This window comes from Camellia sinensis, chromosome 15 (assembly GCF_055761805.1).
Source record: "Camellia sinensis isolate YWXY chromosome 15, ASM5576180v1, whole genome shotgun sequence".
In the NCBI taxonomy this organism is placed as follows: Eukaryota; Viridiplantae; Streptophyta; class Magnoliopsida; order Ericales; family Theaceae; genus Camellia; species Camellia sinensis.
Genome location: NC_138975.1, coordinates 17,310,632 through 17,326,666, shown reverse-complemented (window position 1 = coordinate 17,326,666; position 16,035 = coordinate 17,310,632). Strand labels below are relative to the sequence as shown.

At 35.1% G+C, this 16,035-nt stretch overlaps 1 protein-coding gene and 1 long non-coding RNA gene across 2 annotated transcripts; both read left to right on the top strand.

The window, feature by feature from the left end:
• The first annotated feature begins 7,555 nt into the window (after positions 1 to 7,555).
• On the top strand, positions 7,556 to 10,562 carry LOC145813689 (uncharacterized). The gene is made up of 3 exons (XR_014356911.1): positions 7,556 to 8,487; positions 8,781 to 10,153; positions 10,386 to 10,562. It is a non-coding gene; the product is annotated as an uncharacterized LOC145813689 (long non-coding RNA).
• A 4,277-nt stretch (positions 10,563 to 14,839) lies between these two features.
• LOC145812832 (uncharacterized) lies at positions 14,840 to 15,895 on the top strand. Its single transcript, XM_082908058.1, has one exon. The coding sequence runs from the start codon at positions 14,840 to 14,842 to the stop codon at positions 15,893 to 15,895; it is 1,056 nt and encodes a 351-aa protein (XP_082764184.1).
• The last annotated feature ends 140 nt before the right edge of the window (positions 15,896 to 16,035 follow it).

The window sequence follows — 16,035 nt, the reverse complement described above, 5'->3', positions numbered from 1 at the left end:
AAACCCATAGGGGCGGGTTTGGGTCGTGACACTTTCAGAGTTAATTACATTTCGTGGTATAACCCAATGGTACTGAACAGAACATTAGCAAAACGACTACAATAGATCAAGGATTTAGGCATAACGATCACAATTGATCGACTTAGGCAAAGCGATCACAATTGATTGACTTAGGCATAATGATAATAATTGATCGACGTATATAGAACGACCACAATGGATCGACTTAGACATAACGATCACAATGGATCGACTTAGGCAAAACGATCACAATTGATCGACTTAGGCATAACGATCACAATTGATCGACATATACATAACAACTACAACAGGTCGACATCTACATAACGACCACAATGGATTGACATAAGCATAACAGAGATTTCCGTAAATCAAAGCATGTATTCATGTATGTCACATTCAATAATCAAAAGGGATCTCATTCATTCTCATCAAACAGAAGTTTTCAGAAAACCTGTCATATTATAATCACTTCGAAATTCCATAGCATAACCTAACATTTCATAAAATGGTTATCACATTGGACATTTCACAAACAAAACATAGATTTCATAAAACATCGTATAGTATAGCTGTTTCCAAATGATTTATACGAAAATATCTTTACAAGGACATTACTCACCTTGACTAGTTCGATATTCTTCCGCAACGTTCGAACCTACACATTACACATAATGGTACACATGTTGAAGCTCAACGTTCAAACCGAATGAATCTTTTCTAATCATTTATTTATGTTGTTTCTTAGCTTATTAATCCTTAATAGGTGTCACGACCCAAACCCGTCCCTATGGGTTTAGCATCGTAACCGGCCAGTAATCCGTGAGTACCGAAGGCCTGCTTAACAGTAATGACAGTAATACAGAGTAAAGGGAGCTGGCGGAAGCCAAAACAGTAAATAAAAGATGTCCAATGAGCTGTGACAGTCTGAACGTAAAAAGACTTTATGCACAAGTCACGTTGATAAACAAAACATATATACATATCAGACATATACATAACATCCAGGTTAGGAACCAAGTCCCTTCAACATAACCGTACAGTCAAAACTTATTCATTTATACAAAACAGAGACAAAAGGGTGGTCCTGAACACCCCAAAGCAGCATTGGCTTGAATAAACTAGGAACCTTGAGGTGAGGCACAACGGTTGGCTTGACAAAACGGGAGCTTAACCTAACGCTCCTAGCATCGGTCCGGTGCCTGGACACCTATATATAAATATAAACAGTGAGCTAAAGCCCAGTGAATAACATATGCGTAAAGGGGTTAAGAATGAATGTCCTTTCAGTAATTAAAACAGTCAATTATATCAGTTATTCAATCAGTGGTTCATATTTCATGTCATAACAGTCATTTAGGAAACATAAAGTCATATGTGGTACATCCAATAGCAAAGCAGTACAGTAGGTCTTAACAAACCGAACAGTCAGTTGATGGCCATCAAACAGTGAACAGTAGTGGTCCCAACATTGGGGCCGACAGAGATTTCTGTAACAGTAACAATAGGTTGCTATGGATGCCACGAGTACAGTTTACAAATATGACAAACATTCATTCATTGAACACTAACATTTCAGTAAGCAGTATAGTTGATCATTCAGAAAATAATCATAATTGAACATCTGTTTACAACATTGTTACTCACAGAGCACTGGGCTATAGACAAGCTAATGACCGTTCTCGGATGCCAACCATACAGAGTAACAGAACGAACACACACTCAGGATCAATAACTTAGCCCCTAACTATACATGGTGTGGTTCTATAACATTATCCTCATTAAGATGCCTTAAACTTGGCCTAGAAATGCCTAGGATGGAATGAAGATGCCAAAATGCACTTTAAAACACTTTTCAAATTTTTGCTGAAACAGGGGTCTCGTTCGAGCGTGGTTTTCTACGCTCGAGCGAGCGTACCAAAACAGAGGGGTCGCTCGAGCATGGACTTCCTCGTTCGAGCGGTCTGTAAAAAATGCAAAAAGTGCTGGATGTTGAAAATCTCCACTCGATGCTCGTTTGATGCTCGCTCGAGCGTGAGACACAATCCTCGCTCGAGCATAGGTTCCTTCACTCGAGCATACGTTTGCACACATAGAAAACCTGAGAGCTTGCAATAGCTCTGAACAAAAAATGGTCGCTCGAGCGTGGAATCCTTCGCTCGAGCGTGGAAGCCAAAATCTGGAATTTTCAGATTTGCCTCCCAAGCTCAAATCGAGTATTTAACACTTCAAAACTCAACCTTTTGGGCCCATTTTCTGGAAAACACTTGAAAACTCATACTACAACTTATTTTGTGGATCAATTTTGTCAAATCAAGCCCAAAAGTAAGCCAATTGAACACAATTCAAAGAAACTTTCATGAACCAAGCAAAAACATAACATGCATGAGTTCTAATGGACTCCAATGCTCCAAATCATGATCAAATGTAAGATTGAGCTCAAAATCAAGGTGAATTCACGGACTACAACCAAAATATGAACTTACATGTAAGAATTTCATGAAGAACAACTTCAAAATGCTAAAACATATACATGCATACATGAATTAGCTCACAATTCAACTCTTTAAATTAATTCTTGACTTTAAACTCTAATTTTCCATGAACCATGCAAGAAATAGCTTGAATTCACAATTAAGAAGATGATTTCCTTACCTAGGTCTTGAATTCCAAGTATGGAGGTCTAATTTTGCAATTCCCCCTTCAATTTCTTCTAAGTCTCAAGCAACTCTCAAATGAAATCAAGTTTCTCCTACCTCCCTCTCTCTCACGGTTTTTAGCAAGAAGATGGATGAGAATGGTGCAACAAAATGATATAAAATCAATTAATGGCCTAAAGTGCCCACTAGTGGAAAAAATGCAAATAATTCAAGTTGATGTAATTTAACATTAACCATGCTAATTTAATCATTCCAAATCAAATTTAAATTAAATCTACCATAAAATCACATAAATTCTAACTAGCATAAAACACTAATCAATTTCTGATTCGGTCGTCGATAAGGCTTTCAATTTACAGTTCGAAATTAAAATATGAACAGATTCATTCAGAAATCAAACAGATAGAAATGCATTCAAAACAATACACTCATACAATCGATTCAGGATATCATTCTTATCAGTCACTTATCATGCTCAGTCACAGTTTAACATTAATCAGAGGTGAGGGTTGTCACAATAGGTCATAATTTATGCCTAAGAATGCCCGAGAAGAGATGGGGGCGAAGATATGTACTTAAAACATCTTTTGAAAACATGCTAAAAATAAGTTGTTAGCTAGAGCCAGCTGAAGGCATAAACTGAGCTTGTTCGAGCCACCATTTGGTCGTTCGACCTAGCTTTTTCAGAGTGCAAAATATTAGGAGCTCGCAACGTTGGCTCGAGCCACCATTTGGTCGCTTGAGCCAACTATGAATTTTCTGGGTTTCAAGATAGCAAATTTGAGTTCCAAAAATGCATTTTAACATGTAAAAACTTGCGCGGCCATTTCAAAGTCATGAAAACACTTTGATAATCATAAAAACATTGTAGAAAAGTCAAATACAAGATCATCCATAAAACATTTGCTCAAAACCTCATGAATTTACCAAAATTGAACTCAAATCTTCATGCATGTATAATCTAACTCGAATTCTTGTTCTATTATCTTCAAGATATGAAATTGAGTTTCATAATCTCATGATTCATGAATGCATATGTCAAATAACTCCCAATTTAACAAAATTATCATGCTTTATGCTCAAATATGAAGAATTATAGCAAATTTATGCATGTATGCACATATTGACCATATTTTTCATAATCTTTGCTCAATTCATACACTTAGCTACGTATTATCCTTGAATTCACATAATTATGAACTTGAACTTATGAATTAGAGTTCAATCACTTACCTAGAGCCTTTAATCTTTTCGGGGCGAATTATACTAATAATCCTTATAGATTGGGACTCGTTTCACTTTGATCCTTAACTTTTCAATTGTGACACATTGGATCTTGAATTTTGAATCTTATTTCAAATAAGGATAATTGAAGATACAGTTGTTTAATTTGAAGGACAAAATTGTTAATTTGATAAAATATAAACTAATTTGACAAAAATAAATATTAAAAAAATATTTTTAAATTTTTAAAAATTATTTCTACACACGAAAGATAAAATTACATAAAATTAATAAATTTTTTAGACATTTATTTATTTATTTATTTTTACCAAATTAATTTTTATTATGTGTTTGGATGATAATCATGTAATAGGTGGTTATTAGGATTTCAATGTGTAATCGATATATTTAATATATGAAACATTTTTAGTTTTGGATTTTTTTATTAATAGATTGGTTAAATAATGATATCAAAGTTGTGGCCATATTTGACTTTTGAAAAAATAGAAACTAATTTAATGAAAATAAAAACAACCATCCATTACATGATCATAATCCAATCACATAATACAAATTAATTTGGTAAAATAAATAAATAAATAAATATCTAAAAGATTTATCAATTTTACATAATTTTATCTTTAGTGGATAGAAATAATTTTTTAAAATTTAAAAATATTTTTTTGACATTTATTTTTCAAATGAATTTATATTTTATCAAATTGACGATTTTGCCATTGAAATTAAGCAATGGTATCTTCAATTGTCTTTATTTGGAACAACATTTAAAATTGAGGGTTAAATGTGTCACAATTAAAAAATTAAGAACCAAAATAACACAACTCCAAAATTACAGAGACTGTTAGTGTAATTCGCCCATCTTTCAAATTCTTGCAACTACTTGAGCCTAGTTCCAATATTCTTCAACTACTAGTTCAATTCTTCAAGAGTTGGCTCTCTCTCTCTCTCTGCCAAATATAGAAGATGAGTTCAAAATTATGAGCCTAGACACTACTTCACTCTTATATAGTAGGTGATTAACCAAAGTTAATTGACTATGGTTTAGTCTAATTAATAAGGCTTAATTATTTAATTTAATTTAATTAATTTGAATCAATTTTTAATTAAATTTATCAAAGTTGTCACGACTCGCTCCCCGTACTCAAGGGTTAAGTATCGTTATGGCCAGTAACTGAGGTTACCTATGGCCAATTCTTAAACAAATCAAATAACGCGAGTGGAAGTAATATTTAAATAAGGGTACCAAAGAACCATTGGAGCTTCTATTTTTATTACAAAATTGTATTGGTCAAAGGCCGATATTTACATATAAACATATCATAAAAATATTGTGTGTGTCTAATCCACAGTCCCGCATCTAAGACTTTCCAAAATCTATTTCTGAATTGCACTGTTTCCTGAAAATTGATAAACAACTATAAGCACATGGCAGAGTGAGAAATATTATACCAAGAATATAAGGGACACAAAATAACCATGGATAGTTATGTAGCCAAAACATTTGTATAACTCAGTTTGATACATAAATCATTAGTAACCAAATCATTTAAGTAGCAGAAACTAGAATACAGATATTATGTAAATATATCACCATAACCACGGTACTGAACAGAATAGAACAAAGGTCACAGAAGTGACAGTCAGAACAGAGGTACGGATTCAAGAGGTGGCTCGTACGGATTCTAGAGGTGGCTCCCACAATAGTGTATCACTTAGCTCCGTACAGTACTTTGGTCCGCACAGAACAGAGGTCAATGGATCAGAGAGCCACAAAGTAACCAAACAGAGGTCAATGGTTATTTAAGTCCCCCAAAGCGTGGGACTCTCGTGGTAGCACTTACAAAACATAATTGTTTATAAGGTCATAGTCAAATATTCTTTAAAATATAAACAAACATATCCATAAGTTTCCTTTTAAACAAATAGGGTTCAGAAATAAAACTACGTAACTGAAACCTTTATAAAATATAACTTTTATTAATATACTAATAAAACATAACTGGTGTAAAACAGATTTTGGTAAGTCAAAACATACGTAAAATACATTTTGATGACTCAAGATATATTATAACTCACCTTAACATTAATACCTCATTATTTCTTTCTACTATCGAGGACCCTTTTAACCTCTACCATTTTTTCCTTCTTTCTCTCTTTTCTTTCTTTCCTTTCTCTCTTTCTTTTCTTCTTTCTTTCCTTTCTTCATCCAGCCGAATCACCTCCTATTATACTAGGGAAATGCTTGCCCAACAAGCTTAAAGTGCACACGTGGCCAGTCCCCAATTCATCCCACAGATTTTGATAATAATTTTATTAATAATGATTCGTCCCCTTCAAAAGTCCCACCCCCACCACAGATTTTGATAATAATTTTATTAATAATGATTCGTCCCTCCTCAAAAGTCCCACCCCCACCACCCCACACACACGTGGGGGTTGGGGGATTGGGAGTTCAAAAAAAAAAAAAAAAAGAAAAGAAAAGTTAGCCAATTAAATGCAAAGAGGGTGAATGAGGTGACCTCTAAAGGGGGTCTCAACCTTTGTTGTAATTTTATAGATTCAATCTTATCCTAAATAAATATTTAAGATAATTACACTTTAAGTCAATATTTTAATATAATTATACAAATAAATTAACTTATAATTAAATTACACTTTATTATATATCAATAAAAAATTAATTATTTATTTTAATATCACTCCCATTATTATTATTATTTATATTATCTATATTATTATTATTTATATTTTGATCTCTAAATTTTTAATAATTATATTATTTTATAAAATTACACATAATAATATATAATAAATTATATATTTTTCGAACTGAGATTAAATAATATTAGTATAAATTCTACAGAATAATTAAAAATCTGAGTTGTTACAAAAGTGTTCTAAAAATTCCAAATAACTTATTCACGTATCTAATTTCAGTTTCAGATGCCAATAAGATTTTCAATTTTCAAATCATAACAAAAATTACGACAAAAATATCTATAATGAACATATAGACATTCAAAATCACACCAATTATATAATCACATGCATAATTATTTTAGAATTTCACTTGAACACATGATTAATTTTCTTAATTATTGATTAATAACTGATTACGGAGTGAACTTAACACAGATATCCGTTGACACACCAATTGAAAAGGGTGACAATTGCGGTTAATAAGGGTGACATTGGTCATCTAGGTAGTCATCCAACTGGATGTCAGATTTATGTAATTCAAACAATTCGAACTAGTTCAAATTCGATGAATCAATCATTTTTCTTAAGAGGTAGATCATTTGATATGTAATTGAAAATATTAGGGTAAAATGTAATTTCTCGAACGTGACGTAAAAATTATTTTTGACAACCTTGGGGGAGTTTTTGTAATTTCCTCTTTTTTCTACTTCATATATAACAATCCAAAACCCTAACCCTAACCCTAACCCTAACCCTGACGAAGACCTTTCTTTAATCGTCGCCGGAGCAGAACATTCAACAACAGAGAAGCCAATCCACATTCAATCATGGGTGAGCTAATCGTTTTCACTCTCTCTGTTCAATCTGGATTTCTGATTCAGAATTTATGGTTCAAATCTGTGTATTTTTTGCTGGGTTTGTGGATACAGGTAAGGTTCACGGATCGCTGGCTCGTGCAGGGAAGGTGAGAGGCCAAACACCCAAAGTGGCGAAGCAAGACAAGAAGAAGAAGCCCAGAGGTCGCGCTCACAAGCGCATGCAATACAATCGCCGTTTCGTCACTGCAGGTATGTCTCTCTCTCTCTCTCTCTCTAGGCTCTCTTCACTGTCTCTGTTATGGTTTTGCTTATCTATTTCTTGTTATGTAGCTTAGCATCAACAACATCGATTTGAGATTTAGTTTTTTGTGAATGCTTTGTGTGAAGGTCGTATTGATTTGATCTTGGTAATAATTTTTAAATTTGTCATGTATTGGATGTAGGGTTAATTATACATACAAATTTTTCCTGAAGATATTGCTCATGAATCCCCCAATATCAATTGGCTTGGTGGTTTTTTTTTTTTTATAAAAAAAAAAATACAAGACATAATGTCATAAAAAATTTATGGGTATATTACATCGATAGTCCTACATTTTGTCTCTCATGTTATTTTGGTCCTTGTCATTGCAATTAGCTCGATTTTGATTCTTAATTTTAAATTTTGTATCAATTTAGTCCAATTGATAATGCTGATTAGGATTTTGTGAAGAAAATGTCACTAATTTGATTGAGGTTAACTCACTAATAAATTTACAATTTTGCCTATAAAGGCATGGCACATGCGGCTTATGTGCACATTTTTCATCAAAAAATAGTAAAATTTGTAATCAATTAGATCAATTGAAACAAAATCATAAATTTAGGGTTAAAATTGGTCCAGTTGAAATTATAGTGACCAAATTGACTCAAGGGCCAAAGTATAAGGATTACCGGTATAATTTACCCAAAAAATATTCTATTTAGAAATAATAATAAAAAACAATATAACACTAATTTTCAAAGTTTAAGAAAGAGCCGTTCATATGTATAAATCTATATAGGCCTTGTTTGGTTTGTATTTGAGAAACATGTTTTGAGAGAAAAAGTACGAAAATTTGTTTGGTTTGGTGTTTTTTCAAAAGATGTTTTGAAAAATTATTTTGAGAGAGAGTTTTGGAAAAAGTGATTGATTTGATGTGTATGAGAGAGAGATTTGTTTGGAAAATTTGTAAACCAAACAAGTTTTGGAAAAAAAATTTGGAAAAATTTGTTTGGTTTGATTATTTTTGAAAACTTATTTATAGAGAATTTTTCTCAAAATTTTTTGAGAAATACAAACCAAACAAAGCCATAGTTTTTTGTTTTTATGAGTGTATCCTCAAGTTTGTTTAACCTTATAATGTGTGTCATTTGTGTATAAGCAGCGATGATGGACGTGTGTGTTTTTCAAGGGTCCAAAATGTGGTTGAGTCTATAAACAACAAACATATAATCTATTGTGTGATGAGTGTCAGTGTTGGTGTCGGACATGAATACATACACCTTCTGAGAAGTGTCCATGCTTCTTAGACCAAAAGCAATGACTCACAAAATTTCCTGTGACTAAAACACCTTGTGCACACACACATACATGTGTTACCTTCAATTTTGTCTATGAGCTAATATTTCCAACCACATCTTGTCTATGCGTTAAAATTTTCTACCACATCATACATCCTTTGACATGTGTTTTTGGATGGTCCATTAAGATCATGGATGAATCCCACAGTTTCAAGCAAATTTCATGATGACTGCAGCAAAATGCAGTATAGTACTGTAGCCATTTAACATGTGCTGAGAACCACTGATAGTATGGATTCCCAGTTATCGTTTAAACAAGAGAATTTCTGAAGATCATACCTTATGAGCTTTTGCTGCATATAATGGAGGAACTTAATGAGATGATTGTAGGCTTGAAAAAAAATAGAAAAATGACAGGGAAAAAAAAAACGTTTACCTTGTGCTTTGAACAATGTTGTTCAAGATGGCAGTTAATATGTATATTAGCTGACCAATTGTTAGAGATTTCAGTTTGAGGACTTGAAGTTTGGGCAATTTTGTTTAAAGACTTTCCATTTTTAGTGGTAACATTGGTTGCAAGAATTTTATGTCAACTACCCACAATTCCATTGGTTTGCCGTCATTCTAGAGGGAGCTCAACTGATGGTCCAATTTACTGTTTTTTTTTTTTGTTCTTTTTGTGGGGTAAAACTAAGCAGGTTAATAGAGTAGCTGTTTGTTGAGAAATCAAAACTTTCTCATATACCAGTTTTTACTTCGAAGATACTTTAGGAATTGCTTTGGTAATGTCAATCTTTGTTGTTTAGTTTTTGTATCGATGGCAGAATACTTCTATTGTACATTGGCTGTGCCCTCGTGGGATCTTTTTTTTTATTCCATATACTACAGTAATCATGGGGGGAAAAAAAACACAAACCAAGAATTAGTGCTGCAAATCTTTGTTGGCTTCTACTAGTAATCCTTTCCAAAAGCAGCTAACATTATAATAATGGATAAGCAATGAAAAGTGTTGCATAGCCGTTTGATATGCTTATTTGAGATCCACTTGCGGTGATGAATGTTGTCTAATTTTTGTTTGCAGTTGTTGGTTTTGGGAAGAAGAGAGGACCCAACTCGTCGGAGAAGTAAATCTCAAGCTTATAGAGTTCTGTATTACAGCATAGTTAGGCCTCGTTTGGGAACAGGCTAATTTAGTAACTTTTTGGCTATTTGGCTAAAAAAGTAGGTAAAAAAAACTTATATGTTTGGGATGACTTTTTGGCTAATTACGAAAAGATGTGCAAAAAGTAGAGAGAAAAGAGAATCTTTGACTTTTTGGTATGGGTTGTTGGCTTTTTGGCTAATTTAGTAACTTTTTGGCTAATTGGCTAAAATAGCCTCTTGCCAAACGAGGCCTTAGTTTGATGTGGAACTTCACTCCTCACCACTTTCAGTTCATTATAACACTGGTTTGTTTGCCAGAGTGCTTTTAGTTGCATTTAATGTTTGTTTCATTTTGAAGCATTGTTTGGATTGTAGTTTACAAAATCCATACTTGAATATATGTTGATTTGAGTAATCTAATGAGTTTGAATTATTGGGTCTTTGTTTGTTAAGCTGATGCTATTAATTTTGTTGACTGATTAAAATATAACAAAAATTGTTGGGCATTCGTTGAAACTGACTCGGATTACAAGTGAATTTGATCATTCAATGGAACAATATAAGCAAAGCAGAATAACTGCTACTGTTGACAGTCCCTCCTTGTTGCCCGTATTATTAGTCGCAATGAATAAGGGAGATGGTTCTGTCCTGTTGGGATCTACAATGGATCCTACATTTTTATAATCTGATACTAGTGTTTCACCTGAGCTATGCACGAGATCTGTTTATAATTATTTATTTATATATATATATATATATATAAATTGTGATTTTTAAATATCTTTTTTTTTTCATACACAAAAAACAAAAAAACAAATACAGTATTATTTCAATCAATTATTTTATTTTTGCTTTTATTGAAAATTTAAAATTAATGTATGGATGGGTAAAATTTGTAACTAAATTAAGGGTAAATTTATTCTTAATAACATTTTTTTACCTCTATTTAATACTTAAAAAAATAAACTTGAAAAAGGTAGTCAATATAATATTATACATGAAGTAAAAAAATGTGGTTAGTAATTATACTTGCATAAATTTATTATAGTTTTAATTTTAAATTTTAAATTTTAAATATATATATATATATTATATAAAAGCATTTTATTTAAATAGAATTTTCTTAGCAAAAAGAAAGTTATAAAATTTTGTTATAAAATTTTAAATGTCTATTGTTAAATATGATACTTGTTTCCGAGTGTATTAGTGAAAATATCATACACTTAAAATGCACAAAATTATAATATATAGAAAAAAAGCAAGTAATTGTCAAAAGTAAAACTACTTTAAGGTCTCGTTTGGCATGCCAGTGTTTTAGTCTAAAAGTCAAAAAGGTACTTTGGGATGTGGGTTAGTTTTTTGCCTTTTTGACTATTTTAGCATGGGGCTAAAAAATCTCGTTTGGGATAAGTTTTTTTACTGTATTTTGGGATGCGGGTTAGCTTTTTGAGTTTTTTATTATTTTAGCATGGAGCTAAAAAATCTCGTTTGAGATAGACTTTTTGGTTTTTTTGATTTTTGTGAGAGAAAAAATAAAATAATTATGGTTTAGATGTGACATTTTATCTTATTAATTTTTTAGTCTATTTTTTCTTTTTTTGATTAAAATAGTCAAAAAGTCAAACCAGGCTTTTTGACATGCCAAACAAAGGCTAAAAAAACTAAAAAACCTATAATCTATACTAAAAAGTTAAAGATTCATTTTTCTCTCTAGTTTTTGCATATCTTTTCGTAAAAAATCAAAAAATCATTCCAAACATATTAATTTTTTTTATCCATATTTTAGCCAAAAAATACTAAAATAGTCTGTTCCCAAACAAGGTCTAAGAAAAAATAAAAAATAAATTGTTTGAAATAGAAAATGATTTATTTATTAATTTTAAAAAATAAACTTTTAAAGAAAACAAAGAAAACTATATAAAAAAAAAGTACATAAACCAAACATAAAATATAATACAAAAAATAAATAAATTATAAGATTTTCAAAAAGTCTTACTTGATTTTCGCATAATACTTCTTTCATAGTGTATCTCCAAGTGTATTAGTGAAAATATTATACACTTAAAATGCACAAAATTACAATATATATACATATATATAAAGAAGTAAGTAATTGCTCAAAACTAAAACTATTTTAAGAAAAAATAAAAAATAAAAACAAAAATGAAATTGTTTGAAATAAAAAATTAATTAATTATTTTTTTTTAAAAATAATTTTTTAAAGAAGACAAAGAAAACTATATAATAAAAAAAAAGTATATAAACCAAACATAAAATATAATACAAAAAATATATGAATTATAGAATTTTCAATAAGTGATACTCACAAATAAATTTTATAAAATCTTGTTTATTCATATATTTTTTGTGTATATTTTTTTATACTTCTAATCTCGAGAATGATATTGAAATAGTTTACACTTCTTCCATTAGGTCCATCTAATAATTTTAGCAAATACAGATGTAATAAATTTCATAATACAAAATACAAACAATTGTGAGACAAATTATCTATAAAAAAAAAAAAAATGAAAACAGCATTCAATGAGGATGTAGAAGCACACCTGACGTTTTAATTGGAGGTATAACTAGATAAATCTCCACATAAGGGAAGACAACTTTTATTTTTCATCATAACAATTGCATAACTCAATATATAGATAGATATAAATTATAAAAATCATTTTTCCTTATATAATATATAGATAGATATAAATTATAAAAATTAAGTTGATTTGATATTCGATAAGCGGTGTTTGGGAACAAATTTTTTAGGTTTTTTTTTTTGTTTCTTTTTCACTAAAAGACAAATTGGTTACAAAACTAAAAAAAATAAATCCAAAAAAAATATCACATTAAATCTCATAATCATTTCACTTGTTCTTTCACAAATATCATATCCAACAAAAAAAAAATCTAATTATCTTTCCAAATACAAAAAAAAAAAAAAAAAATTCCAATAATATCTTACAATTAAAAAAACTTAAAAAACAACTCACTTCTCAAACACTCACATTATGTAGCAAGAATAACAAATCAATCTTTTTTTTATGAATAATTTATACAAAGTGAGAGGGGAGATTTGGACCGGACTGTACGGCCGAGATACGGTAACGCAGGTTGGTCAAATCTCACGGTGCCGAGTTGTGTTCTCAGTTGGCGCGGCCCCCGACCTGTCGTGTACATCCGATGGGATTGGTCGACCAGACATGGATTGAGGCCTGACCGAGCTATGACTGGGAAGGCATTCGGTTGGACGCGCAGTGATTTGAGGTGACCGAGCTAAAGCAGCCCGGGATAGACTAAGGGCGAGGCGAGAGTCGGCATGCCTCTAACCCGTCAGCCAAGATGGCCCAGCTTCATATCACCAAGAATAAAGGTAGAACGGGGAAAGGCCGGCATGTCTTGCGGCCGGTCAACTAGGACTGACCGGTCCTACGCAGCTCGGCCATGAGCATCGCACTCTTGCCCCTTGCCAAGGGACAGATCGGCGATATATAGCTCGGTTGTGTTGTCTGTGGTAGCAATTCTCCACAAGGGATAGGTCGGTCGCGGTACTCCGGTTGAGTGTGCCACCTGGGCCAATGGCGTGAGGGGGAGGAAATCTGCTCCACGCACACGTCAATACCGTTTGGCAGTTCTGCGTGTACTGGTTGGAGGATTAGGCCTTTGCACGCGTAAGGTGGTGAGAGGGGAGCACTGCCGCCTGTCCAGGGGAGGACAGCAGAGGTAGTGTGCGCACAATCCTGAGGCTGCATGGCCAGCCTAAAAATAGGAGTGGAAGGTGAACGTTAGAGGTAAGCAACTTGCGCTATCTGAAACACACTCTCTCTCCCTAACAGCCTTCTTCTTCCTCAAGTGATCTGACTTGATCGTCGGAGGGTCTATCTGGCACACCACCGCTGGGTAGCTCACCGTTCTCTGTGTTGCCAGGTTAGACGCCGTCACGTGAAGCTTGGAGTCTAAGGAGTACGGAAAGCAGAGGATATTTTCCCCGTACAATTGGCGCCGTCTGTGGGAAGCTCTTTGATACTCAAACCTTGTTTTACAAGATTCTTCGACTATCCCCATGGCCAACAACGACGAAACTCAACTGTTCGTCGTCGATGGCGTCACACCAGAGTCTGTCCGACGGAGAGAAGGCCCCTCGAATGTTCCAGCCATGGCGGGCCTAGAAACTTCTTCGTGAGGTGCGCGAGACCAATGCGGAATGAGTACTGATCGCTCGAAGAGTCCAGAGGGCTGTCGGCGGCGGGAGGAGTCCCGTGCGCAGCGCCTGGAGCACAAACTCAAAGACCAAGGCGCCCTCATTCGCAAGATGGCGGCGGAGATGGAGATGCTGAAACGTCAGATTAAGGGGAAGGGTGTTGCTGGAGAGGGCAACCTCAGTGAGCGCACCCCGTCCCCCTGTTCTAGCAGCCGCTGCCAAGAGAGGACTCACTCTCTTTCCATCACCAGGAACTATGGGGTTGGAGATTCCGACCAAAGAGAGGGCAGATCCCTCACTCGAGACAGCACATGCCGTCCCTCAAGCCCGTCACCGACGTCGCGATACTCTTTCTCCACCCGTTCCAGAGACCTGAGGGATGTATTGGAGGAGAGTGCGCGCCATCGAGAGGCTTAGAGAGTGCCGGCGTTGCAGAGATTAAGCGCCCCAGTTCATTGTAGCGAAGAAGTATCGAAGAAGTGGTGATGCCAGCGCCCAGAGTGATGGCCCATGTGCCAGTGGACAAAGAGCTAGCGAGACTTACAGCCACACCGTTGTCTCCGGAAATCGAGAGTACACCATTCCCTGCCGGATTCCACCAGCCTAAGTTCACCTTGTACGACGGCAAGACGGATCCGTACATGCACGTGAGTCATTACCGACAAGTAATGGCTGGCCACCGGCGCAATGACGCCATGATGTGCCTTATATTCCCGGCAAGCTTGGGAGAACTGGGCTTGAAGTGTTTCGAAAGGCTCCCGGAGGGGAGTATCGAGGGGTGGCAGCAACTAGCGGAAGCCTTCGTTACCAGATTCAAAACCAACACTCGAACGCCGAAGGAGGTCGATCATCTTCTGGGCGTCAAGATGGAGTCAGGAGGATCATTGAAGGCATACAACGCGAAGTACTGGGAAGCTTACAACGCAATCCTCGACTACCCTACCAATCTGGCGATCACTCAATACAAGCGGGGTCTCCTAGTCGGACATAGGCTGCGAAATTCGCTCACAATGCACCAACCCACAACCATGGAGTCCTTGATGCAGCGGATCAATGAGTACATTCGTGTGGAGGATGATGCCGCCTCCGCGATCGAGAAGGTTAATCCGGTCGCAGCGGACAGAAGGGTGGCAGGGAAAGTTCACTTGGTCGGGCAGGAGGATAATCGCCTAAGCGACCGGTCAAAAGATCAACGTCGTGGCCCAAACCACGATGACAGAAACAAAGGTCGCAGAAATGACCGAACTGACGCTCAGCGTGACGCAGAGGAGGATGCCAAGAGAAAATTGAAGGCGCGGACTGGAATCACCACGGTCTTTAAAATCCCTAGCTACTGCATTTTGAGCGAGATCCGAGGTGAGCCTTTTGTCCACTGGCCGGCCAAGTTGGGAAGTGCACGGAGAGGCTTCAATTCAAAATATCGCTGCACCTTCCATGAAGAACGGGGGCACCGAACAGAGGACTGCTTGCCGCTCAAACAACATCTGGAGGAGCTGGTGGCGACGGGACATCTTGACCAATACATAGATGGGGGTATGAAAGCCGCCCCGCAGGGATAAACCCAACCAAACGGCCTAGCCGCCATGGACGCGGTGTTGCAAGGTGTAATCAACGTCATCCATGGCATCATTGAACCAGCGAGGGCCTGCGAGCTTAGAGGGATGATTAAGAAAGCCGAGCACATGAGGCAAGTGCTCTC

What these genes read in the sequence shown, in the direction of transcription:
- LOC145812832 (XM_082908058.1), top strand. Translation starts at nt 14,840, where the DNA reads ATGGCCCATGTGCCAGTGGACAAAGAGCTAGCGAGACTTACAGCCACA.